This window comes from Symphalangus syndactylus, chromosome X (genome assembly GCF_028878055.3).
Source record: "Symphalangus syndactylus isolate Jambi chromosome X, NHGRI_mSymSyn1-v2.1_pri, whole genome shotgun sequence".
In the NCBI taxonomy this organism is placed as follows: Eukaryota; Metazoa; Chordata; class Mammalia; order Primates; family Hylobatidae; genus Symphalangus; species Symphalangus syndactylus.
In genome coordinates this window covers 91543853-91570035 of record NC_072447.2, presented here as the reverse complement: position 1 = coordinate 91570035, position 26183 = coordinate 91543853, and the positions used below count along the sequence as shown (strand labels likewise).

General features: G+C 37.3%; 1 protein-coding gene across 7 annotated transcripts in view; it reads left to right on the top strand.

The window, feature by feature from the left end:
- The window catches only part of CHM (CHM Rab escort protein), a 195353-nt gene that overhangs the window by 46845 nt on the left and 122325 nt on the right, over positions 1–26183 (top strand). For 3 of the 7 annotated variants that reach the window (XM_055266944.2, XM_063634325.1, XM_063634326.1), the window contains exons 3-4: positions 20318–20390; positions 23239–23363. In XM_055266944.2, coding sequence (XP_055122919.1) covers positions 20318–20390; positions 23239–23363 — 198 coding nt within the window. Of the gene's footprint in view, positions 1–15514; positions 15532–20317; positions 20391–23238; positions 23364–26183 lie in introns of those variants that run through there. The other 4 variants (XM_063634329.1, XM_063634330.1, XM_063634328.1 and 1 more) reach the window with 2 other exon arrangements.

Here is a 26183-nt window from a genome sequence, read left to right as displayed (position 1 = left end):
GAGTGCATCCCTCGTGAATGGTTTAGCACCATCCCCTTGATGATAAGTTAGTTCTCACTCAGTTCACGTGAGTTCTGGTTGTTTAAAAGTGTGTAGCACCTCCCCCTTGTTCTTTTGCTTCCACTCTCATCATGTGTAGGGCCTGCTTTCCCTTCACCTTCTGCCATGATTGTTAGCTTCCTAACTAAGACCCTTTCCAGAAGCGGATGTTAGCACCTCACTTTTTGTCCTGTCTGGAGAACCTTGAGCCAACTAAACCTCTTTTCTTTATAAATTACCCAGCCTCAGATATTTCTGTATAGCAATGCAAGAACTCCCTAATACTGGCAGTATAGTATTTTTTTTTATGCAGATGAACATGTCATGATTTATTTAGCCATTTCTCTGCTATTGCATATTAAGCTGTTCCCAATTTCTTGTTATGAACAAAATGTAAACATTCATATATGCATGTCATTTCTATTTATAACTGTCCAATATTTAGAAAAAGGGCATTGTCCCACATCTTTATCACATTTGTGTGTTTGTAAAATGGACTTATGATATTTTTCTTATTTATTTGTATTTTTAAACAATTGATACACCATAGTTGTATGTATTTTTGGGGTATATGTGATATTTTCATACACGTATACAATGTGTAATGATGAAGTCAAGCTAATTGGGAAGTATATCATCCTAAACATTTGTCTTTTTGTTGGAAACATTAAAATTCTTCTCTTTTAGCTATTTTGAAATATATAATTATTTTAAACTGTAATTTCCCTACTATACTATCAAATACCATAACTTATTTTATCTACCTGTATTTTTATACCCATTAACCAACTTTACTTCATGCCCTCTGCTCCCCTTTCCTTCCCAGCCTCTGTTAACTATCATTCTACTCTCTACCACCATGACATCCACTGTTTTAGCTCTGACATATGAGTGAGAACCTGAGATATTTGTCTTTTTGTGCTTGGCTTATTTCACTAAACATAATGACCTCCAGTTCCATCCATGTTGCTGAAAATGACAGGACTTAATTCTTTTTAAGGCTGAATAATATTCCATTGTGTATATATACAATATTTCTTTATCCATTAAACCATTAATGGACATTAAAGTTGATTCCATATCTTTGCTGTTGTGAGTAGTGCTGCAGTAAACATAGGAGTGTAGATATCTCTTTGATATACTGATTTCCTCTTTTTTTTTTTTTTTTTGAATATATTCCCAGTAGTGTTGCTGGATCATATGCTAGTTCTACTTGTAGTTTTTTGAGGACCCTCCATACTGTTTTCCATAATGGCTATACTACTTTACTGATCTTTTTCTTTTTTCTCTAATTTAAACAACTGTCACAAAGTCAGTTTGACTTACTGAACTTGTATAACTTCTGCGCCTCAGTAAAACTGAATGTTACAGTAAGGAATTAGGTAAAAATTTACTTTTTTTTTTTTTTTTTTCAGGAAGACTTAGGTAGCTAGTAGAATAATAACCTGAACTCAAGAAATATAATTTCATCCTGATAAAACTGCTGAGTAGGGTTATCTTTCTCATTTTCATTAAATATTTCTTACTTGGAAACATTGAATATTAAATGAGACAAAAACTGTAAGACTAACAGCAAACAAAAATATACTTTGACTTTTTTATGTGCATGTATTATATCATGACTTTGTGAAGATCATCTTAGTACTTGTAATCTTTTGCCATTGTTTGCATGTATATTCCATTCAAATGATGTTGGTTGATGATTCTGGAGTGCCCCACTCTAAATATCAAGTACAACCTCTGTTGATTTATAAACACTGTCTGTCATTATCAAGAGCAGCTAATCTTATTCAAAATAGTCACTTCATTGTTGTGTTGCCATAAATTTCTGTAGACATATTTTAAACTAAAGTTAACTTCTGCTATATTGTAATTGAGGGAGCTCTATTTTTGTGTGCCAGCTATCTGTCTCAGTAAATGTAAAATCTGTAGTTTTTTTTCAGAGGCCTACAATTACTGTAAATATTAATGAGCTGCGGACATGTGAAATTTAAAAAATAGATGTGATTTAAAAGAGCAATTTGCAATTCTTAAATGTAGAGATTGGCATTTACTTTAAACTGGAAGTTGTTAAAGGGAGGTGTGGTAAGCACAGAAGTTTATACTTGAACAAAATCTACTTCTACCAATAATTGTTCATTTACATGACCTCAATTGATCCTTTTTTCTGATCATTTATGTCATTTGGTTTTATATTTTTTTAATATCCGTCTTCATGTTCTGTTATATACTACCTTCATATATATGCGAACTGAATTCATTTAGATTCAGTTTTTCTTAGTCATTATTAAAAAGAATACTTAATATTTGGGGTCTTTAAATCTCATTATACTAAGTGTTTGGTGAATTTATGTCATGGGTCCAAATAATTGTCAGAAATACAGTTGTTGATTTTTAAATCTTATATAATAACCATATTATTCCTATAAGTTGAAAACATTGGTATGTTTTAATAATTTCACCAAGTAATTATATTCATCTAAATAGTATTATGTTAGATTAAGAATTGATGATGTCACTGAAAACATTGTTATATTTTAATAATTTCACCAAGTAAGCATGTTCATCTAAATATATTATCTTAGATTAAGAATTGATGGCCGGGCGCGGTGGCTCATGCTTGTAATCCCAGCACTTTGGGAGGCCAAGGCGGGTGGATCACGAGGTCAGGAGATCGAGACCATGGTGAAACCCCATCTCTAGTAAAAAATACAAAAAATTAGCCGGGCGTGGTGGCGGGCGCCTGTAGTCCCAGCTACTCGGAGAGGCTGAGGCAGGAGAATGGCGTGCCCTGGGAGGCGGAGCTTGCAGTGAGCCGAGATCGCGCCACTGCACTGCAGCCTGGGTGACAGAGCGAGACTCTGTCTCAAAAGAAAAAAAAAAAGAATTGATGATGTCATTGTTATATGTCTGTCAGTCCCTGGACTAGATTTCTCTTTGACTTGACAAATGAATTTTTTTTTTTCTAAGTAGGAGTTGTGACTATTTAGGAATTGTGATAAAGAAAAATGACCAATTATCTTTGTTTCTGGAGTTGTTTTTTGTTTCTTGGTTTGAAAAAAACCTTTTTTTCTGTAATTATAAAAATATACATACGCTTGTCATAAGAATTCAAGCAACGTATATATCTATATATTACAAGCATATATGCATACATACATGAAAGATATACATGTCATCCTTCCCTTATACCATTCCCAATAGGCCATCAATATAGATTGTCCCTAACTTCTGATGGTTTAACTTACGGTTTTTCAACTTTGTGATGTTACAAAAGCCATACTTATTCAGTAGGAATCATATCTCAAATTTTAAAATTTGATCTTGGGCTAACAGTATGCAATAGGATACTCTCCTGTATGCTGGGCAGTGACAGCCAGTCACAGCTTCCAGGCAGCCATGTGATCTTGAGAGTAAATAGCTGATACTCTGCAGTGTTGCCTGATGATTTTGTCCAACTGTAGTCCAATGTAAGGTATGCTTACATGTTTAAGGTAGGCTAGTCTAAGCTATGGTGTTAGGTAGGCTAAGTATATTAAATGCATTTTTGATTCATGATATTTTTAACTTATTGTGGGTTCATCAGGATGTTATATCATAAGTCAAGGCACATCTGTATACATGAAAAATGAAAAATATGCATTATCCTTCCCACATACCACTCCCAAGAGACTCATTATAGTTTTTTTATGTTCTGTCTGGGGGACTTAAGAGAGAAAGTTTCATGACAGATGAAGGAGTGTATGAGTGAAAGGATAAAATGAAGTTAATTGATGTAGTGAAAATATGCCATGATAGTATCTCACCATCACCTCTGTATTTACTCATTTTTTTCACATTTGAGAGTATTATTTAGTAATATTATGCTGTAGTACTAATAGTGAAAGAACAATAAAAAATTAATTTTTTTTTACAAATAAATATTTGACAAAAGCTACAAAACAAAATGAGATCATATGGGAATGTATAAAGAAAATTCGTCCCAATAGATTTCTTGGGAGCTGTAGAGCTATGGCCAACAGTCATTTCAAAGTGTAGCTTGAAGTCTCTATTGTGCTACTGAAGATTATCAGGATTTCTTGTAGCTTCTTCACTTTTTTTTTTAGACAGAGTCTCGCTCTGTTGCCCAAGCTGGAGTGCAGTGGTGCCATCTCAGCTCACTGCAACCTCCGTCTCTTGGGTTCAAGCAATTCTCCTGCCTCAGCCTCCCCAGTAGCTAGGATTACAAGCATGTGCCACCACGCCTGGCTAAAATTTGTATTTTTAGTAGAGACGGGATTTCACCATGTTGGCCAGCCTGGTCTCAAACTCCTGATCTCAAGTGATTTACCCGTCGGCCAAAGTGCTGGGATTACAGGTGCGAGCCACCGCCCCCAGCCAGCTTCTTCACTTTTAAGGGAGAGTTAGAATTTCTTCCTTCAGGGCTTTGTAAGGTAGGGTAGGTAGTAGTGGTGGGGAAAGTGGAGTAGGGACTTTTTGTGCTCACTTTTTCTCCAGCATTGACTTGACATTGTATTGGCATCCGTTTTCCTACATGTCATTGTTGGCTATGTTGTGGCACTCAAGTGGGAGACCCTAAAACTTGTCAATAATTGTCACTTCTCAAGAAATATAGAAATTATACTATAATTAGAAAGCAGTTGTAAAACTGATTGAGGTTATGTTCTTTTCTACTTCCTGGGTATGGAGGTGAACAATAAAACAGACTATGACCCCTGCCCTTGTGATGGACCTTGGACCCTAGGGGATATAGACATTAAACATGCTCAAATTTTATATTATAAACTGTACTATTAAAGGAAAAAGGGGAGTACTACTAAAGAATAATAGGGGCATCATTTAGATTTGGTGGTAGGAGGTTGGAGTGAATTGGAGTGGCCACAATGCAGTAATCCCTTATTGACTTCTCACTGTGGATATGACACTCTGAAAATGTTTGAAATATAAATGAAAGAAAATGACAGAGGCAAGTCTTAATCATATTAGGTTTATTTGCCAACATTAAGGACATGTGCCTGGGAGGTAGGTCTATGCCTTTCTCCAAAGATGCTTTTGAGGGCTTCAGTATTTGAAAGGGAAAGGGCAGATGTTGAGGGAAGAAAAATCTTTAAAAACTGTGTCAATAGATAAAAAGATGAAAGAGTTGCATCCTTTTGAATCTTTGATCAGCCTTCACTGAATACACAATTTTCACGTGAGTCGGGGTAGAGGAAATAGCCACTCATACCTTCATCTGGCTAAGCGAATCTGCATTTTTACATGAGGTAGTGTAGACAATAGGGCGGAGGAAGCAGATACTCATTTGTCTTAGGTGACCAGAAGGGTGACTTTGAGTTGTCTTTCCTTTGTCCAGCACCTGTGAAGATAAGCTATCAATTTACATTGTTAGGGTGAAATGCTGCAGAACTGTTTTAGGGTAAAGATATAGGGGCCCACAAGGAATTTCCTTGTGGGCAAATTGTGAGGGAGGTATGTTGCTTTTTATCTTCATAGCCATCTTATTTAGCAACCAAATGGGGAGCAGATCTGCATGACCCAGTTCCCAGCTTGACTTTTCCCTTGGGCTTAGTGAGTTTGGGGTCCCAAGATTTATTTTCCTTTCACAGGGAACCAGCATTATTTTCCTCTGTAATCCTTTTATAGAACTAGTTGATTTTTTAGTAGAGCCGGATTTTTTGTGGCTTGAAAAAGCTCTACCTCATTGACTTACTTCAGAAATTGCATCTGTATTCGTCAAGTCAATTTTATGCTATTTTTTCTGCCTTGGAAATTAACTGTACATATGTAGAATTAGGTGAGAAATTTAGTTGTGATGCCCTTTCAGTAATGACAGGACAAAAATACTTTGTGTAGATGCTCAATTATTATTTGCTCTTAAGAAAACAGTATTGATTCAACAGCTATTCATGTGAGGTTTCTTTTTAGTGGCTTGTTTGGAAATTAAAGTTGGTTAGTTTATATTTTCTTTACAGCAAAAGTAAAATAAAATGACTCTTCTACCAACATAATCATATATATGTGAATAAGGTAACTCAAAGATAAGTAGTTTAAAGGTTTTAGATTCAAGACTACCATAAAGGGATAGGGGAATAAAGTAAACGTAACTTCACTTAGAAGAAATTATCTATTTAGATAAATAAAACAGTGCAACCCTGTAAGAGTGTGAAAAATGAACAAGTATCAAAGAATCAGTATTACCCTAGTTTTCTCCTTTCCTTTTTCCCCCATGTTGAGGACAGATTTTATGATGTCTGTGGAACTAATTTATGAATGACAGTGATTGTCATTTGTTCAAACTAATCTAGTATTCAAGATGTATGCTGTTGAAGCCAACATGATGTAATAATAGCTACCATTTACTGAACAGTTACTTGGTGCTCCACTAGGTATTTTACAAGTGTTTTAACATTTAATTATTACATTTCTCTAAAATAAGTATAATTTCCCTCCTTTTGCAGATGAGGAAACAAACTCAGAGAATTGAAATAACTTGTCCAGTGTCACATGCATATTAAGGGAAGAACTAGGTTTTAAATCTAGGTCCATTTGACAACAAAGCTTGTGCTCTTTTCTCTAAGATAAGCTGTAGGGTTGGAAAAGACACAAATACTGGATTTGATGGTCAGGAGATCTGTTTCAAGTTATGACTCTGTCACTGATTAGTTATGTGACTTGTCTTGTTTTCCTCAACTGTGAAATGGGTCTAGTGCAAAACCTCCTTTGAAGAGTCACTGTGAGGGTCCAGTGAGTTACCTGTAAAAAGGTGAGGTGTGGCTGCCAAGGCCTGATAATAAAATGTAGCAGGTTCCACAAAAACTTTTTTTTTTTTTTTTTTTTTTGAATAATAAGGAATGTTTTCACCCTTTACTTTGGAGGGCAGAATGGGAAAAATATTTAAAAGTAATTCATGTATTTGTGTGATCTTAAACCAAATGTCATTATATTTTTAGGTCACTGAAATCCGTATTGACATTTGCAAATTTCAGGAGCTTCATTTGCAAATGATATTATAGTTTTTGCATGAGGAGAGAATTTTTTTCCCATAGAGCTCAGAGGCTAGATTGAGACAGCTCTTAATGTAGAAATTGTGAAACATCAGCTTCTCTCTAGATACTACTTTGACTTGTTTATTCAGTGGATTTGAATTAGGACAGCTTTCATATGACTAGAAAAATACAAGCAAAGATAATTGAATGTACTGCTTCTACGTAAAACTCCCTTCTCCCCTTGAGCAATTTCTTTACTATCCTTCCTCTTTCGAAAATAAAGAGAAAGGTTTTTCTCTTATATTTTTCCTCCTTATTTTTTTGTTTGGTTTTAGTTTTATTGTTTCGTTGGCTTGCTTTGACTTTGAAATGGCAACTATGCTTACAAGCATTGGGTGGGGGTGGTAGTTGAAGAATGTCAGTCAGTTTCGCAGCTGAAAGTATGCTCTGCAGCAATAAAGCTTTAAGCTTTTTTCTGACATTCTAATTTTGCTATTTTTCCTATTAATGAAAATAGAGTTTAATTTTCCCTTCCAAGACAAAGGAAGGGCTAAATTTAAGGAACCATAAATACTCTGAAGTAGAGGATAGGGAGAAAGGAAGAGGGAATCAGCAGTCCTTAACCCTTCGATCTGTCATTTCTGTCCTCTCCTCTGTGTCCGCATTCTTGTTTCTGTTTGTCTTCTTCCTTCCCAGAGTTGTCAGTGAATGTAGCAATGCCTGACTGGCACTGACTGTGTTAATTGCTTGCAAAGGGTGCTGGCTGTGGGTATATTCTTCTGTGTTCACATTTTGCAAGGAGAGGAGGATAGTGATGATGCTGTTGATAACTTACTATGTGCTATGCATTGCTTTAAATACTTTCATTTCTATGTTATAGGTAAAGAAAATGAGTTTTAGAGTAACTTCTGTAAAATTACTGACTGAGGTCATGCTGCTAGTAAAAGGCACGACTACAATTTGAATCCAGATTTGTCTGGTGCCAAAGGCTTGATTAATATCATTGCATTAATTGTAATAATTCCCTTAGTTAACTATAATTATGCATTAAGGATTCAGAGATGACTAAGCTACTGTCCTTGCCCTTAAGTTGCTCTCAGTCTAGTCACAGGAAGCATTCATATAATCTGATTATAAGACAGCATGACAAAACTCTAATGGAAGTATGTGCAAAGCTATGGAAGCACAGGGATCGGTTCTTTTTGAAGAGTTGAAAGCTTCACAGAAGAGATGATACTGGATTTGAGTAGTTCTGTCTGTTTTTACTAGTTCCATCATTAGTTTTATGGTGGAATAGCATTTGGGGCATAGGCAATAGCACTAATAAAAGCAGAGAGATATGCAAGCACTTGGCTCCCTCAAACAATGTTGAGTGTGCAGTTGTGGCTGATGCATGGCAGAGAAAGGCAATGTCCAGAGATAAGACTGGGGAGTTAGGTTGGCACTAAGTTTTGAAGGGTCTTATAGCAATGCTAAGAATTTTGGACTCTACTGTAGAAACATTAGTGAGCCATTAAACATCTTTAAGCCAGGAATGGCATAATATGGTTTGCCAACACCTGATCACAATGGCAGTAGTGTGAAGATTGAATTGGAAGGGGAAGAAACTACAGGCAGGGAAACCTTTGATAAGACTAATGCAATAGATAGATAAGAGGGAGTGAGGGCCTGAAATAATGCAGCAGTGGTAGGGATAGCAAGGATAGAAGGGGCTTAAGAAATTAACTAGAATGGATATGTGAGGAAGGAATGATGAATGAGTTTAAGATTTTTTTTTTCAGCATAGGAGGCTGTAAGGATAGTGTTGCCATTTATTGAGATAGGGAAACTGAATGGATGACCAAGTTGGGGGTGTGGGACAGATAATAAATTTGTCTTTTGGACATGTAGAGATTAAAGTACATCTGGGACTTTTAGTGAAAGGAGGTGTCCAATAAGTTCATGACTCATGATCTGTGTTTTCAACCAACTAGAAGTAGATTTGAGTCTGGAGCTCACCAGAGGGGCCCAGATTGGAGATGCCAATTAGTGAGTCATCAACAGAGAAGCGATAATTGAATCAGCGGAAACAGATGAGATCACAGAGGGAAACAAAAATTGAGGGCAACCTTTGTGTATTATTTGTTCCTCTACCTGCCTTGGTTGTCTATAAATGGATTTGAATGGGTGGACTAATGTGGAATGACTAATAACTCAAACACAGGAAGATCTCTCTCCAGCCCTAATGACTGCGAACACGATCTGGTATTTCTTTCTGGCAGGCTGATCTGATTGCCAAAACAACTTCTTGTAGATTCATAGGGCTCTCTTAAAACCAAGTAACATTTCAAAACAACATGTTGTACGTGAGAAATATATATACACTTTTTGCTTGTCAATTAATAAAAGCAAATAAGATCCTGGTCTTCCTCTCTGACATTAGAATTGCTTCTGCATACCCTATCATAGAGGCCCACTTTTCTTGGTCTTGGAATGAGGAGATGGTGAAAGGAGCTCAGCTTTCTTGTGTAGCAAGTATGTGGAACTTACAGTAAGTGAGAATTTGTGTAGGGAGTGAGTCCGGTATATTTTCTAGCCTATTCTGTTGTCACCAGGGAGATGTCATGACTCTTTGTAGTACTTCAACCAAATTTAAATGAAATAGAGCCTCTTTTAATGTCCATAGTATATTGTACTCAATAATATCTGGCAAATCAATACTAGTAGACATGCCAGACTATTATTTTCCTATTCTTATCATATGTGTGAAGATATTTGTGCACATTAAATGTGAGATAAGCAATAAAATTGGTTGTATTTTAGGTCCTAGAAATGAATAGTTTCCCCAGCTCTGACATTAGAGTAATCATAGCTGTGGAATTATTATCCCGATGAATTGGGGTAACAAAATAAAAACTAGATTTCATTCCATCTACTGTTTGTGAATAGATGCCACTGTCTTTACTTATAGTAAGTCAGATTCCAGGATTTGTATTATATGCTTATATTTATAATTTAAATATTCTAATCTTGTAAATTATAGGAGACAGTGTATTTAGTGGAAAGAGCAGAGGCTTTGGTGCCTGATAGTCCCTGGTCCTAAATCTGGGTTTTGCCATTTCCTAGCTGAGTGAATTAGACAATATTCAGCTTCACAGTTGTTGTTGTTTTCTCCCTAATTGTAAAACGGGGATAATTGTAGCACCAATCTCTGGATTCTTGTGAGAATAGTGAATGTAAAATGCCGAACTCAACGTATTTAGTACCCTATTTTTCTTGTTCTACTTAACATGGATTAAGCCAGCGTTTCTCAACATATGCTCTATTAATCCCTAATCCTTCAATATACTTTAAAAAAAAAACATGTTTGTTGGTTAACTGAATTTGAGAAATTCTGCCTACTGCTATAATTCCCTCTTGGAGAGCTATAACAGACATTAACATATTTAATTGTGCTGAGAAGTCATCACATAAATCTTTTTTTGTTGTTGTTTAAATTTTTCAACCTAGCATTTTCCAAGTTTATTTTGTCACTGTGCATTTTTTTTTTCCTTGGAAGACCTGTTAATAATAGCTCATTTTGATGGGGTACATTTTAGAAAAGGTTAATTTAGTGATCAGGACCAGGCACTACTCAATTAAGTGTTTGACTTCATTGAACCACAGCTACCATTATATCTTGTGGACTAAATGGTGCTAGCCAGCTTAAAAGTTTGGGAATTTGTATGTTGTAATGGACAGGATTAGAGTTCAGGAGAACCGAGTTTCAATTGCAGTTCTGCAAATTGTAACTGTGTGACCCTGACTAGTGACTAAACTCTACACAGACAAGTCGTAGTGTCCTCATCTATGAAATACCACCCTTTCTATCTGCCTCACAAGATTGCCAGAAGAATCTATGAGGAAATAGTTGTAAAAGCAAGTTGGGAAATTAAAACTGCCGTCAATGGAAGATAGTATTACTACTACTCTAAGAAAAGGAATTGTAGGAGCGGTGAATGAATAATAGGACAGTCTGAGGTTGAGCTATGCTGCTCTTGCTCCCATCGAGCAACCTTGCATCCCATTAGCTACCTGCCTGAAAACGTTTTCAACTCCTAATTTCTTAATAATTAGAATGGTTCCCAGATGAATATGCTTGAATGTCAGTAGCTTCATCTTTTGTTACTGTTCTTGGACTTGCTTACAGAAGCCATTTCACAGTACAATATGTAGTTTAGTAGCATTTAGCTATGCCTGCTGCTGAATATTCAACACTGAATTGTAATTATGATGCACAATGGAAAAGAAGATTGTTAGGATTTAATTAATAAGCTCTAGTTAATGGGTTTAATGCTCAGCCTTCTCATATAGTTCAACTATCTTTGAGTCTACCTGTAATATTTCTTTTCTGTTAAGAGATGTTAAGCAAACTGATATTGCTTTAACATTAAACACCATATGAAGGATGAGAAAGATCTTCGTTTAGTTTCAGTATTATTTTTTTCTATTATCTTCTTGATTAGTGTTAAGGGAGGGTTGTATAACTTTTTTCCTTATTGTTTCTGGAAAACCTTAGGTGGCACTCTGAATAAGCCATGCGAAGCTTTCAAAAGATTACAACCATGTTTTCTACAATTTTTTTTTAAACTTTTATGTCTGCAGGTACATGTGAAGGTTTGTTACATAGGTAAACTTGTGTGATGGGGGTTCGTTGTACACATTATCTCAGCAACCAGGTATTAAGCGCAGTATCCAAAAGTTATATTTTCTGCTTCTCTTCCTCCTCTCACCCTCAAGTAGACCCCAGTGTTTGCTGTTGCCTTCTTTGTGTTCATAAGTTCTCATGATTTAGCTCCCACTTATAAGTGAAAACACTTGGTATTTGGTTTTCTGTTCCTGCATTAGTTTGCTAAGGATAATAACCTCCAGCTCCATCTGTGTTCCCACAAAAGACACAATCTTGTTCTTTTTTATGGCTGCATAGTATTCCATGGTGTATATATACCACATTTTCTTTATCCAGTCCATCATTGATGCACATTTAAGTTGATTCTATGTCTTAGCTATTGGGAATAGTGCTACAGTGAACATTTGCATGCATGTGTCTTTATGGTAGAATTATTTATATTCCTTTGGGTATATACCCACTACTGGGATTGCTGGATTGGATGGTAGCTCTGCTTTTAGCTCTTTGAAGAATTGCCACAATGCTTTCCACAGTGGTGAAATTTACACTCCCACCAACAGTGTACAAGTGTTCCCTTTTCTCTGCAAGCTTGCCAGCATCTGTTATTTTTTCACTTTTTAGTAATGGCCATTTTGACTAATGTGAGATGGTATCTCATTGTGGTTTTGATTTTCATTTCTCTAATGATTAGTAATATTGAGTTTTTTTCCCATATGCTATTGACTACATGTATGTTTTCTTTTGAAAAGTGTTCATGTACTTTGTCCATTTTTTAATGGGATTGTTTTTCTCTTGTAAATTTGTTGAAGTTCTTTTTAGATGTTGGATATTAGACCCTTGTCAGATGCATGGTTTGCAAAAATTTTCTCCCATTCTATAGGTTGTGTGTTTACTCTGTTGACAGTTTCTTTTGCTGTGCAGAAAGTCTTAAGTTTAATTAGATTCCACTTGTCAATTTTTACTTTTGTTGTGATTGCTTTTGGTATCTTTGTTATGAAGTCTTTGCCCATTCCTATGTCCAGGATGGTAGTGCCTAGGTAGTCTTCCAACGATTTAATAGTTTTGGGTTTTGCATTTAAGTCTTTAATCCATCTTGAGTTGATTTTTGTATATGGTATAAGGAAGGGCTCCAGATACGGTCTTCTACGTATGGCTAGCCTGTTATCCCAGCACCATTTATTGAATAGGGAGACTTTTCCCCATTGCTTGTTTTTGTCAGCTTTGTCGAAGATCAGGTGGTCATAGGTGGGCAACCTTATTTCTGGGCTCTCTACTCAGTTCCATTGGTCTATGTGCCTGGTTTTGTACCAGTACCATACTGTTTTGGTCACTGTAGCCTTGTATAGTTTGAAATCTGGTAACGTGATGCCTCCAGCTTTGTTCTTTTTGCTTAGGATTGCCTTGGCTATTTGGGTATTTTTTGGTTACATATAAATTTTAAAGTCTTTTCTAGTTCTGTGAACAGTGTTGTTGGTAGTTTGATAGGGATTGCATTTAATCTGTAAATTTGGGCAGTATGGCCATTTTAATGATATTGATTCTTCCTATTCATGAGCATGGGCTGTTTTTACATTTGTTTGTGTCTTTTGATTTCTTTGAGCAGTGGTTTCTAATTCTTATTGTGGAGAACTTTTACTTCCCTGGTTAGCTGTATTCCTAGGTGTTTCATTCTTTTTGTGGCAATTGTGAATGAGATTGGCTTTCTGATTTGGCTCTTAGCTTGCTATTGTCCATGCATGGGAATGGTAGGGATTTTTGAACATTGATTTTGTATCCTGAAACTTTGCTGAAGTTGTTTATCAGCTGAAGGAGCTTTTGGGCCGAGACTGTGAGGTTTTCTAGATATAGAATCGTGTAGACTGCAAACCAAGACGGTTTGACTTCCTCTTTTTCTTTTGGATGCCCTTTATCTCTTTCTCTTGCCTAATTGATCTGGCTAGGACTTCCAATACTATGTTGAATAGGAGTGGTGAGAGAGGGCATTCTTGTCTTGTGCCAGTTTTCAAGGTGAATCCTAGCTTTAGCCCATTCAGCATGATGTTGTCTGTGGGTTTGTCATAGATGGTTCTTATTATTTTGAGATGTATTCCTTTAATACTTAGTGTGCTGAGAGTTTTTAACATGAATGAGTGTTGAATTTTATCAAAAGTCTTTTCTGCATCTATTGAGATAAACATGGTTTTCGTCTTCAGTTCCGTTTTTGCGATGAATCACATTTATTGATTTATGTATGTTGAAGTAACCTTGCATCCCAGGGATGAAGCCTGCTTGATGGTGGTGAATTAGCCTTTTGATTTGCTGCTGGATTCCATTTGCAAGTATTTTGTTGAGGATTTTTGCATCAATATTCAATCAAGGATATTGGCCCTAAGTTTTCTTTTTCTGTTGTATCCCTGTGAGGTTTTTGTTTCAGGATGATGCTGGCCTCATAGAATGAGTTGGGGAGGAGTCCCTCAGTTTTTTGGAATAGTTTCAGTAGGAATGGTACCAGCTCTTCTTTTGTGAATCTGGTAGAATTCGGCTGTGAATCCATCTGGTCCTGGGCCTTTTTGGTTGGCAGGCTATTTATTTCTGATTCCATTTCAAAGCTTGTTATTGGTCTGTTCAGAGAATCAGTTTATTCCTAGTTCAGTCTTGGGAGGGTGTATGTGTCCAGGAATTTATCCATTTCTTTTATGTTTTCTAGTTTGTATGCATAGTGGTGTTAATAGTAGCTTCTGATGGTTATTTATATTTCTGTGGGGTCAGTGGCAACATTCCCTTCGTCATTTGTAATTGTGTTTATTTGTGTCTTCTTTCTTTTCTTCTTTAAGTCTAGCTAACGTCCTATCTATCTTATTAATTTTTTCAAAAAGCCAACTCCTGGATTCATGGATCTTTTGAATAGTTTTTCCTGTCTTCATTGAAATTCTTGGTTGCAAATCTTTTTCTTTAAGAATGTTGAATATGGGTTCCCAATCTTTTGTTGCTTGGGTGGTTTCAGCTGAGAGGACCACTTTTAGCCTGATGGGGTGCCCTTTCTCTCTAGCTGCCCTTAATGTTGTTTCTTTCATTTTGCCCTTGGAACATCTGAAGATTACGTGTTTTGGGGATGATATTCTTGTGTAGAATCTTGCAGGGGTTTTATGTATTTTCTGTATTTGACTGTTGGCCTCTCTAGCAAGGTTGGGAAAATTATCATGGAAGATATCCTGAAATATGTTTTCCAAGTTGTTTGCTTTTCCCCTGTCTCTTTCAGGGATGCCAGATTTTGCCTGTTTACAGAATCCCATACCTCTCAGTCATATTGTTTATATCTTTTTATTCTTTTTTATTTTTGTCTGTCTTATTTTAGAGAACCAGTTTTCAAGTTGTGAGATTCTTTCCTCAGGTTGGTTTATTCTGCTGTTAATACTTGTGATTGCATTGTGATATCCTTGTATTGTGTTATTCCGCTTTGTCAGATTTGTTAGTTTTTTTTTTTTTTTCATTTTCCAGCTATTTCATCCTTCAGCTCTTATATTGTTTTATTGTGATTCTTAGCTTCTTTGGTTTGGGTTTCTCCATCCTCCTGAATCTCAAAGATTTTCATTTCTTTCCATATTCTGAATTGCATTTCTGTCATTTCAGGCGGCTCAGTCTGGTCAAGAACTCTTGTTGGAGAACTGGTGTGGTTGTTTGAAGGACGTACAACACTGGCCATTTGAGTTACCGGAGTTCGTGCATTGATTCTTTCTCATATCTGCCTGTGGGTATTCCTTTAACTAAAGTGTAGAGTGAATACAGTCACTAGACTTCTTTTCTGGTTATTTTCACAGGACCGAGGCTTTGTGCAGGGTCTTTATTGGAAGCTGACTTCTTGTCTTTGGTTTAAGAGAGGTACGTATGTTAGTGAGTATTTTTGGTCTTGAAGCTTTGGCGTGTCATCCAGTAGGTGGCACTTAAGTGTACTGGTTAGTTGATAGATTCTTGCTTGGCTGTGTGCCTCCGCTATGTTTCCTCACAGTTGCAGCCATGTTCCCTATCAATGCTCTGAAAGTGTGGGTTCCTCTCCCCCTTGAGTGCTGGCTGCAGGCCATAGCTTGGTGCTCCTGGGCTGCCCACTGAAACTCTGGGGTGATCTCAGCATTTATGTTTTTTCCACAACTCGGAGGCAGCAGAGTAAGGGACCTTAGTAGTGATTTTGGCCAAGGGTCTTTTACTTGTATCCTGGGGGCTCCACCCCAGAGAGATGCAGGTCAGCAGTTGCTCAGTGAGAGCAGTCCAGGATTCAGGATCTGTGCTCTGGGCCCAACCTGGGTGTTCTCTAGTGGTGAGCAGTCGGGGGTGGGTGTGACCTATGGGAAATGGACTGACCCCTTTTTCTGTTGACTACAGTTAGTTGGAGGTTTGGGTAAGGTACTTAGGGTCTTTGCTTCTTCGTTAGTCCGAGGGTAGCAAGGGAAGTCCGCTGCAGAGGCAGTGGCAGAGAGGCTTTCAGTTGCTCCTGGGGGCTCTGTCCAGGGAGTTGCCGAGCTGCTACTGGCTTAATAGCTCTGGTGAGGGTAGCTGGTGACCCAGACCTGGAGGACCTGCCTGGTGTGGAGTTATGGGAACGGGCTCCCATGTAACAGTCTGGCTGCTTTTCTGTAGGGCTGCTATGGTATGCTGGGTGCCTGCTCCAGTTGCTAATGACCTTGGATTTTCCAGTACCTCAAAATATCAACATTGAAGGCTGTGAAGCAGCAAAGTTGGTGGCCTGCCCCTCCCTCTGGGAGATCCATCCAAGGAAGATGTGGACTTGTTGCCAGCCTTAAGGCACCTGTAGAATATGGCTGGAGACTTTGGTTGGGAGGTCCTGCCTCACGAGGAGGAATGGGATTGAGGTTCCACTTAAGAAATGCTGTCCTGGCCATGTTTTTGTAGAGTAGCTGTGCTGTGCTGGCGGACCGCTTCTGTCCCTGGTTGGCTTGGACTCTCTGAAGCCTGAAGGCTGGAATGGCTATGTCACCCAAAGAGCAAAGATGGTGGCCCACCCCTCCCTCTGGGAGCTTCCTTCCAGGGAGGTTTCAAATCTCTTTTGGCCAGAGAACACTGGCAAGGGCTGCTGGTCCCAGTTGGGACATCCCACCTAGTGAGGAGGAGTGGAATCAGGGACCACTTATAAAAGCAGTTTGGTCACGTTTTTATAGAGCCACTGTGCTGGGCTTGGGGGACTGGTTCTGACCTGCGATGGCTTGGACTCTCCAAAGTCCAAAGGCTGGAAAGACTAAGTTGCCCAAATAGCAAAAATGGCAGCCCGCCTCTCCCGCTGGGAGCTCTGTCCCAGAGAGGTGCAATGCTGCTCCCTTTGGCTGGCTAGACTTCCAAGCCAGTGGTTCTTATCCTGTGAGGTGCCATGGAAGTGGGGCCTGCAGATTGTTGCTGCCCAGTCCCCTGAATTCAGCCCCTTTCCTAGGGGTGCGTATGGGGGTCTAACCTCCCACTTCTTTGGAGTCACAGCTTCTTTAGCCAGGTTGCCTGGAAAGTCACAGTCAAGTCCTGACCCCACTCCCAGTCTTGTGATATTTTTCATCATAGATTAACTTTTTCCATAATTTTATATAAATGGTAGCATACAGTATGTACTCTTTGGCTAAGGCTTTCAGTCAGCATAATGCTTTTGAGATTCATTTATGTTGTATATAGCAGGTGATTATTCCTTTCTATTGGTGAATAGTACCCCATTTTATGGATATACAACAGTTTGTTTATTCATTCTCCTGTTGATGGATACTTGGATTATTATCAGTTTGGGGCTATTAATAAAGCTGCTGTGGAAAGACTTGTACAAGTATTTTTGTCAGTACATGCTTTTCTCATGTGTAATTGCCTAGAAATTGAAATTACTCGATCATAAGGTGGGTATATATTTATCTATTAAAAAACTACCAGATATTTTTAGAAAGCGCTTGTACCATTTTATATGTTCACCAAAATATATGAGTATTCTGGCCATCCACATCAATACCAGATATTGACAATCTTTTTAATTATTTTGGTGGCTACGTACTGGTATCTCATATGCTCATTTGTAATGCTATTATAATAGGCACTTACCTAATGATATTGCGTACTTTTTCATGTGCTCATTAACCACGTTCTTTTGTGAAGTGTCTCTTCAAACCCTTTGCCCATTTTTACCTTTTAATATCTGTCTTATTAAGTTGAAAGAGTTCTTTATATATCCTGGATAACAAGCCTTTATTTTTATTTTTATTTTTATTTTTTATTGTTTTTTTTTTTGAGACAGAGTTTTGCTCTTGTCGCCCAGGCTGGAGTGCAGTGGCACGATCTCGGCTCACTGTAGCCTCTGCCTCCTGGGTTCAAGCAATTCTCCTACCTCAGCCTCCTGAGTAGCTGGGACTACAGGTGTGTGCCACTATGCCTGGCTAATTTTTTTCTGTTTAGTAGAGACGGGGTTTCACCATTTTGGCCAGTCTAGTCTCGACCTCCTTACCTCAGGTGATCCGCCCACCTCGGCCTCCCAAAGTGCTAGGATTACAGGCGTGAACCACCGTGCCTGATCAATAACAAGCCTTTATTAGATATGTTTTGTGAATATTTGTGTCTGGCCCATTCATTTATTAAAATAATTTATTTTGTAGGGAAGTTTTTCATTTTGAGGAAGCCTAATTTATCAATAGTTTTAATTGCTTTTTGTGTCCGAAGAAACTTTTGTCTGTCCCCAACGTTAGATTTTTGATATATATTTATTACTTATATATTGGTATATCCATTCAAATAAATTTTACTTTGATCTTGAAGCTTTCACCCATTAGCCAGTGCTGCTCACTTACGACTTTATGTTGATTGCAAATAAATCTAAATATCTCAACAAAAAAGTATAGTGTCAGTAGTTTCAGGTTTTTTTCCCCTCCTTCAAAACCTAGGATATTTTCTAGTTTTGTTGAGTATTATATTTGGAGGATAGGAAGAAATAGCAGAATTGTGTTCTTCTCAGGCAAAAGGGATGGAAGTATAAATTGCTATGGGAAAACCTCAAATTCTAACATTCTTCTGTCTTCTCTGTACCTGCCATCACCCACCTTCTCCTTCCTTTCACTGTTCTCTCTGATGCAAGGGGTCACTACTTGTAGGTTTCCTGATTCCAACATTTTGGTAAAGGGTGACCATCTAGAATTGCTACTATAGCTGAAATTCTAGCTAAATTTTAAAGACCATTGGAGATTCTGGACAGTATATGAATTTACATTATTTCCGAAGAGACTGTCAGATGTAAGTACGATATGATCTATATTAATAAAGCTACTTTCACAGGCATTTTATTTAACCCTTTTCTGTGTTAGAGAAAAGCAGTACTTGTTTGGTAAAATGCTTGAGCCTAAAATCTGCTTACTTTTCAGACCTATGTCAACAGTTGATTTAGGAAACATGAGTCAGAATTGGGAGATGATCTCCAGTAGCATTATGGAAGAGTTATTTTATATTTTATTTTATTTCATTTCATTATTTTATGATAGGGTCTTGCTATTTTGCACAGGCTGGTATTGAACTCCTGGGCTCAAGGACTCCTCTCTCTTCAGCCACCCAAGTAGCTGGGATTACAGCTGTGTGCCACTGTGCCTGGCTGGAAGAGTAATTTTAGATATCACATTATAGGTTTTATTTTTTGTTTAATTGTTTAAAAACCTTTCATGGATTTTTATTTTATTAGAGAAGCAGAGAAGCAAAAATGAAAATGGAAACAAAACCAAGAATCCCTCCCAACCAGAACCAGAATGGGTGTTGTAGGTGGGATCAAGTGTACTTGGGGGCTCATCATACAGAGTCAGTAAGTGCAAATCTGTTTACAAGGATCCGGAGGCCCAATATGCAGTGAAGAATTAAAGAGTTCTGGTTGCAAAAAATCCCCACTTAATGGTCTGATGTCTACAAGGTTTACCTGATCCTAGTTAGGAGACCTCTGGGTTGTTCAAAACAGCAATCTTCACAGGTCTGAGTAATGAAGAATAATAGCTCACCTGGTTATTAGTGATAATTTTGTTTCTATTTTACTTATTGCAAATGTCTTGGTGTGATGTGAATAACTATTTCCCAGGATCTCCTTGTATTTTTGGCCCTAAAGGCTAAGAACAGCACAGGGTCTTCCACTTTATCTAGAGTAGCCAATTGTGTGTCTGTGTGTATGTGTATGTTTTGTGTTGGAGATGGGTTTGATGGTGGTGGTGGTGGTGGTGGAGGTGGCGGAGGTGGTGGTAGAGGAGGAGGGGATTTAAGTACTTACAGAAAACTTAGCAGTTTTTCAGTAGCTTTCTTTGAGATCTATCAAGGTTTTCTTCCTTGCCACATTTGTTAACCCAAGAGTCATATATATTCATGTTACCTGCTAAATGCCCATGTCAGGCAGTTCACATAATCAGTGGAGAAAGCTTTAAAGAAGCCAAACATGTTTTTTAACTCCTTATGTGATGAAAAATTTCTTTTGGGATCTGAGAGGCCCACTTTTAGCCTACCAATTCCACTTATTTGAGCCTTCCAATTATGTGTACTTTTGAACTCTTGAGGCAGTAATATTAAAAAGTGAAGTAAGTTTAAGGGTTAAAGATGGTTTGTTGATGAAGATCAGTGAATTGATTTTTATACCATTTTCTTTACTCTTTTTTTTTTTTTTTAATTGTTACAGAAGAAGTTACTATGGAGGAAACTGGGCCAGTTTTAGCTTTTCAGGACTATTGTCCTGGCTAAAGGAATACCAGGTAAAGTTTGTATCTGACCTATTAATTTGCTTTGTTTTATTGTATGTTACATAGTAACCCTGCGTTGAAGAAAACCCTAAGCTTCACCTGTAATACAGGATTGATTCTTTATTTTTATTCACTTATTTTACAAAAAATATGTAAAGTCACCTTTTCAGCTAATATTTTCCCAATGTCTTTAACCCTTTTTAAATATAAATGGAGGTCGGGTGCGATGGCTCATGCCTGTAATTCCAGCGCTTTGGGAGGCCAAGGTGGGCAGATCACCTCAGGTCAGGAGTTCAAGACCAGCCTGGCTAACATGGCGAAATCCCGTTTCTACTAAAAATGCAAAAGTTATCTGGGCATGGTGGTACGTGCCTGTAGTCCCAGCTACTCAGGAGGCTGAGGCAGGAGAATCACTTGAACCTTGGAGGTGGAGGTTTCAGTGAGCCGAGATTGCACCTTTACGCTCCAGCCTGGGCAACAGAGTGAGACTCTGTCTCAAAAAAAAAAAAAAACAAACAAACATATATATATATATATATATATATAAAACAATATAAATAAACGTGTTGGCTCAAGAGTAAACTGTTTGTACTTAATAACTATTTCCTAATTATTTATGTGCCCAAATATGAGACAATAAGTTTTTCCCCAAAATCATCTTTAGAAAAAATATCCTAGTCCTTATGAAATCTCACATTTGCTGGTTGCTCTTAGAGTCAGTATATTTTGAACAAAAACCAAAAAAAAAAAAAAACCTAACAATTTGGGGAAGATACATTAATTTGAAATGATCTCAGTGGTGATTTTGTATTTTATAGAGGTTACCTGACAGAATCAACCAAAAGAAAAATCAAAGAAATTTAGTATGAATTCAGTAATTTTTTTCTAAGGGTAGGATCTCAATACTAAGCTGTTGAATACCGTTATAAAGAAACTGTTTAGGGATCACGTATAGCATAATATGGAGAGTCAGCTATGGAGTTTGTCAACTTTTATAAGATGGATTTAAAAAAAACTGTCCTACTCTTATGCAGATTGGTACATGTGGCTTGAAATGAAATTTCTGCTGAGAGCATCATACAGAAGATCAGAGACTGCTGTATCGCAAAAGAATTTAGATGTTTGGAAAGGAGGGTGATGTAGTCCAGAAAATTGTATTCAGTTAGCTAAGACTTGTTAAGCATTTATCATGTGCCAAGCACCATTGCATTGATTGATTGATTTAATCAATGTGCATGACTTAATCAGTATACGTGACTCAAAAAGTGCTTCTCATGATGACAAAGACACTGATATTGAAGATGCAGTGAAAATTCAGTTTGAATATTGTTGCATGAAATGAGTATAGAGAAACAAGCAATATTTGTAAAGTAGCATTTCATATAATAATTCAAACTGTGTAAGTCAAGAGAGTAAATAAGTAGATATTTAACTGTTTAGTCTGTGTGCTTAAATATTCATGTATTTACTTTGATCAGAAACTCTTTTTTGCACCTTATTTTTGGGAAGTGTATGTGAGGGTCACCTTATATTTAGGCATATTTAGTACTTCCATGAGAAAATGTAGTGTAGATTCTCAAAACAAAAATAACAAAATATACCCCAATAGTCTGAATGGAAATTTAAAAAAATAAATTTGGTAATGTTTAATATTTATTCAAATAAAAATGTTTTTTTTGAAGTTTAGTTTATTTTAATGATTGTTTTACTCCAGGATCTTCACCCTGCCACTGTCTTTGTCTCTCCACTCCCTTTCCCTGGTCCACAGTTCTTTTCTTAGGCTGGTAACCTCATGTCTACACATTCAAAAATCTTGTATTTCACCTTCTCTTCTACTTATGTTTGGATGTTTAGTACTATCTAATATTATACTTGATAATAAGAGCTGTATGTCACTACTTTTCTTCAGTTTAAAATGTTAAACTCAGGACAACAAAGCCTTTTAAAAATATTTATTGCCTTTATGACATTTGTAAGTTTAAAAGTTTTCTGAGATGAATTTACTTAAAAGATATTGTAATTCTATTTTCCTACTAGTTCCTTCAGTATGTATAATACAATTTCAAAAAGTTTTCTCTCAGAAAGATGTGTATTAAACAGCTTAAGATTTTAAACAGATTAAAAATTGATCCTTGACATTTGAAAAAGGTGTATCTTGACACCTTCAAAAATACTCTGTATTCAAATTCTCCATAAAATATAATGAGGAATTACTGAACATTTTAAGGGACCACTTTCAACCCTTAGTCAGAGTTTACATGCTTTAGTACACATTCTTGTTTTTTATTGTCTTTCTTGTTTTATAAGGTATTCAGTGACTAATTATTATAAAGCCCTTAGTTATACTGGGCTGAATATTTTTCAGAAGTACTTTTATATGTAATCAAAATTTGATATGACTAGCGACCAGCCTTCAAAGATCTAAAATAAATAGAATGAAGTTATTTTGACTGTGCTGTTTTGACCAAAAAATGTTTAAAAAAACCCCTGTTTTTATTAATAAGTAATGTATATAACAGATATACTTGATTCTCAGCAGATAGAGGGTTAGTTGTCCTAGTTCTTAAGCAATGTCTAAACAGCCATGTCTGAATGACTTTTTCAGAATTTCATATACCCTGATAGAAATCTGTAAATCAGGTCTAGTTTTTGATAGTATAGATTTTACACATTGTTTTTCTCTCCTTCCTTTGAAGTTGAAACACTTGTTGGACTTTCTTTGGTGACTCTGAGGTGATATCCTTTGAGTTTTGGTAAGAAGAAATAAGCATGAATTTAGACAAGATGTAAATTTTCTCAGAAAATTACATGTTTCACACTGCCCACTTTGATTAAAACTCCTTATCTGCGTTTTGTTTAGGAAAACAGTGACATTGTAAATGACAGTCCAGTGTGGCAAGACCAGATCCTTGAAAATGAAGAAGCCATTGCTCTTAGCAGGAAGGACAAAACTATTCAACATGTGGAAGTATTTTGTTATGCCAGGTATGAAAAGTATTTACTGCAGGTAAACTAAGTTAATGACTTTTTCACTCTTCTTCAGAAGAAGCCAACAACAAAGATTTATGTGGCACTGGTTGCTACAAGTCACATTAATATGCTGGTTTTGCCTGTTTTTAAATGGAACTTTCAGTTTTCTGTGTTTAGGTAATAATAACATCTTACCTTAATGCCTCCAAATTTACCAAGCTGTTTTAAATATATTATCTCATTTGATCATTAAAACAATTGTGTGCTAGGGTAGGGCAGATAGTAGTATTAATAGTTGGATTTTTTACAGAATCCTCAATGGAACTTAAGGAGATTAAGTAGTTGCAGAAGGTCATGTGGCTTGGTAAATGGCAGGGCCACACTTAAGTTCCAGAGTGGTAGAGCTCAAGATTAAATTCCAGAGTTTTTCCTACTGCTCCAGTGTTCTTCCAACTATATCATCTTTCTTAGATAATACTCAGTGTAGCAAAATGGAAGATTATAATTTTTGAATAAATAAATTTTGTGGGCATAATATTTGGGTACATATTTTGGTAAATTAGGATAGAACAGTGGGAAGTAATAATGTTTTAAGTATCTCCCTCTGAGTGAGAGATTCACTGTTTAAAAACAATTGGCTTAGTTTACTTTTTTCAAATGATATATGATTGACAGGTTGAAAGGTAATAATCACATAGTTAAGCCATTCAAGTAGTTATAAAGTCCAGAGGCTTAGAATATCAGTCTGCCAGGCACTTTAATAGTAATTAAAACTTAAAATTCAATATATCAGAGATTCTTCAGGATACGCTTTGTCATCTTACATATCATTGTTGTGGCAGAGTGTTAAGCATGAGCCTGTGAAAAGTTTGGTAACATGTGCTTGACTTCTTTTTTTTTTTTTTTTTTTTTTTTGAGACGGAGTCTTGCTCTATCACCCAGGCTGGAGTGCAGTGGCCCGATCTCGGCTCACTGCAAGCTCCGCCTCCCGGGTTCACGCCATTCTCCTGCCTCAGCCTCTCCGAGTAGCTGGGACTACAGGCGCCCGCCACCACGCCCGGCTAATTTTTTTTGTATTTTTAGTAGAGACGGGGTTTCACTGTGGTCTCGATCTCCTGACCTCGTGATCCATCCGCCTCGGCCTCCCAAAGTGCTGGGATTACAAGCGTGAGCCACCGCGCCCGGCCCATGTGCTTGACTTCTTAACCTATGTTCATATCTTTCATGTAAGTAGCATTCTTTCTCCATAATATATAGTCTGTGTTCTGTGATTTTCTTTTTTTTTTTTTTTTTTGAGACGGAGTCTAGCTCTCTCTCCCAGGCTGGAGTGCAGTGGCGCGATCTCGGCTCACTGCAAGCTCTGCCTCCGGGGTTCACGCCATTCTCCTGCCTCAGCCTCTCCGAGTAGCTGGGACTACAGGCGCCCGCCACCACACCCGGCTAATTTTTTGTATTTTTAGTAGAGACGGGGTTTCACCGTGGTCTCGATCCCCTGACCTCGTGATCCGCCCGCCTTGGCCTCCCAAAGTGCTGGGATTACAAGCGTGAGCCACCGCGCCCAGCCTGTTCTGTGATTTTCTGTAAAAGCACAGCCTTTGAAATGTCTAGTATAGATTATAATTTGTATAATGCTAAATGCCATTTGGTATGAAAAGGTACAGCTCACTAGATATTGTTCAGAGCCAGTGCTGAAAGATTTAAAACAGAAGATGATTTCAACTGAAAAGACATATGCTTTAATGAAATGAGGAATAAATATTTGGTAACTTTCTTGTGTGCTTTTGTGTGCCCATGAATATTACTTGACTACAATATAGTGACAGTCACACTGGCCTTCTGAGAGGTATTATACTTTAGTTACTTCAAGGCCACTGATGACTTTTTATGATAATTGAGGTTAATAGTTTCTAATGGCCGAGTTGATACATTTTGAGTGCAAAGAAAATTATCTCATTTTCAGTTCCTGATCTCTTCAGTTTCATTTGTATAACTTCTCAAAGTGAGAAACTAAATGGTTGTTGGTGGAAGGTTTGTTTGAAGACAATGAAATATAACTCTGTTATATGTTCCTCTTGCCAGTTAGAGCGTGGAGCATAAAGTGAACTGGGATAATGTTTTATATGTCTTAATTCACTTGGAAAAGTTAGCTGGTTATTAATGTCATAGTAGTAAGCAGGAAAAGCCTTGAGAACATCAGGAAAGTAGAGAAAGTACAGAAAATCCATTTGTAAGGGCTATCTATAGTAAGTGCTGGCAACATGGGTAAATAGGACTAAAAATATCTCACTTAGCCCCAACAAGACTGGCATCCTTAATCTTTTGGATCATGTTCACAAACTTGAAATTATATGAAAGGGGCAAGGGCCAAAATAGTTGTCACAAAGTTTTACATTATACAGGAGGTTATCATCAGCACTCACTGACTTAAAAGCCTTATTTATTTAATACATATTTCTGACAACCTCATTTTCTTTCTGGGTGTGGGTGTGTGTGTGTGTGTGTGTGTGTGTGTGTGTGTGTGTTTTCCCCCTAGCATTGTAGTTTAAAGCAGCAAATAGGAAAGGGGTATCTGCTAGAGGCAAGCAAACTGAGAACCACATGGAGACTAGGGTTATAGTCCTTAACTTGCTATGTGATACTAAGCAAGAGATGTCTCTATTTTGAGTCTATGTTTTGCCATTAATAAAACGTGTTTGGAAGGGTTTGGACTAGGCGATCTCAGAAGTCTCTCTGGGCTCTAACATGCTACTATTTTTTTTTTTTTTTTTGAGACGGAATCTCACTCTGCTACCCAAGCTGGAGTGCGGTGGTGCGCGGTCTCTGCTCACTGCAAGC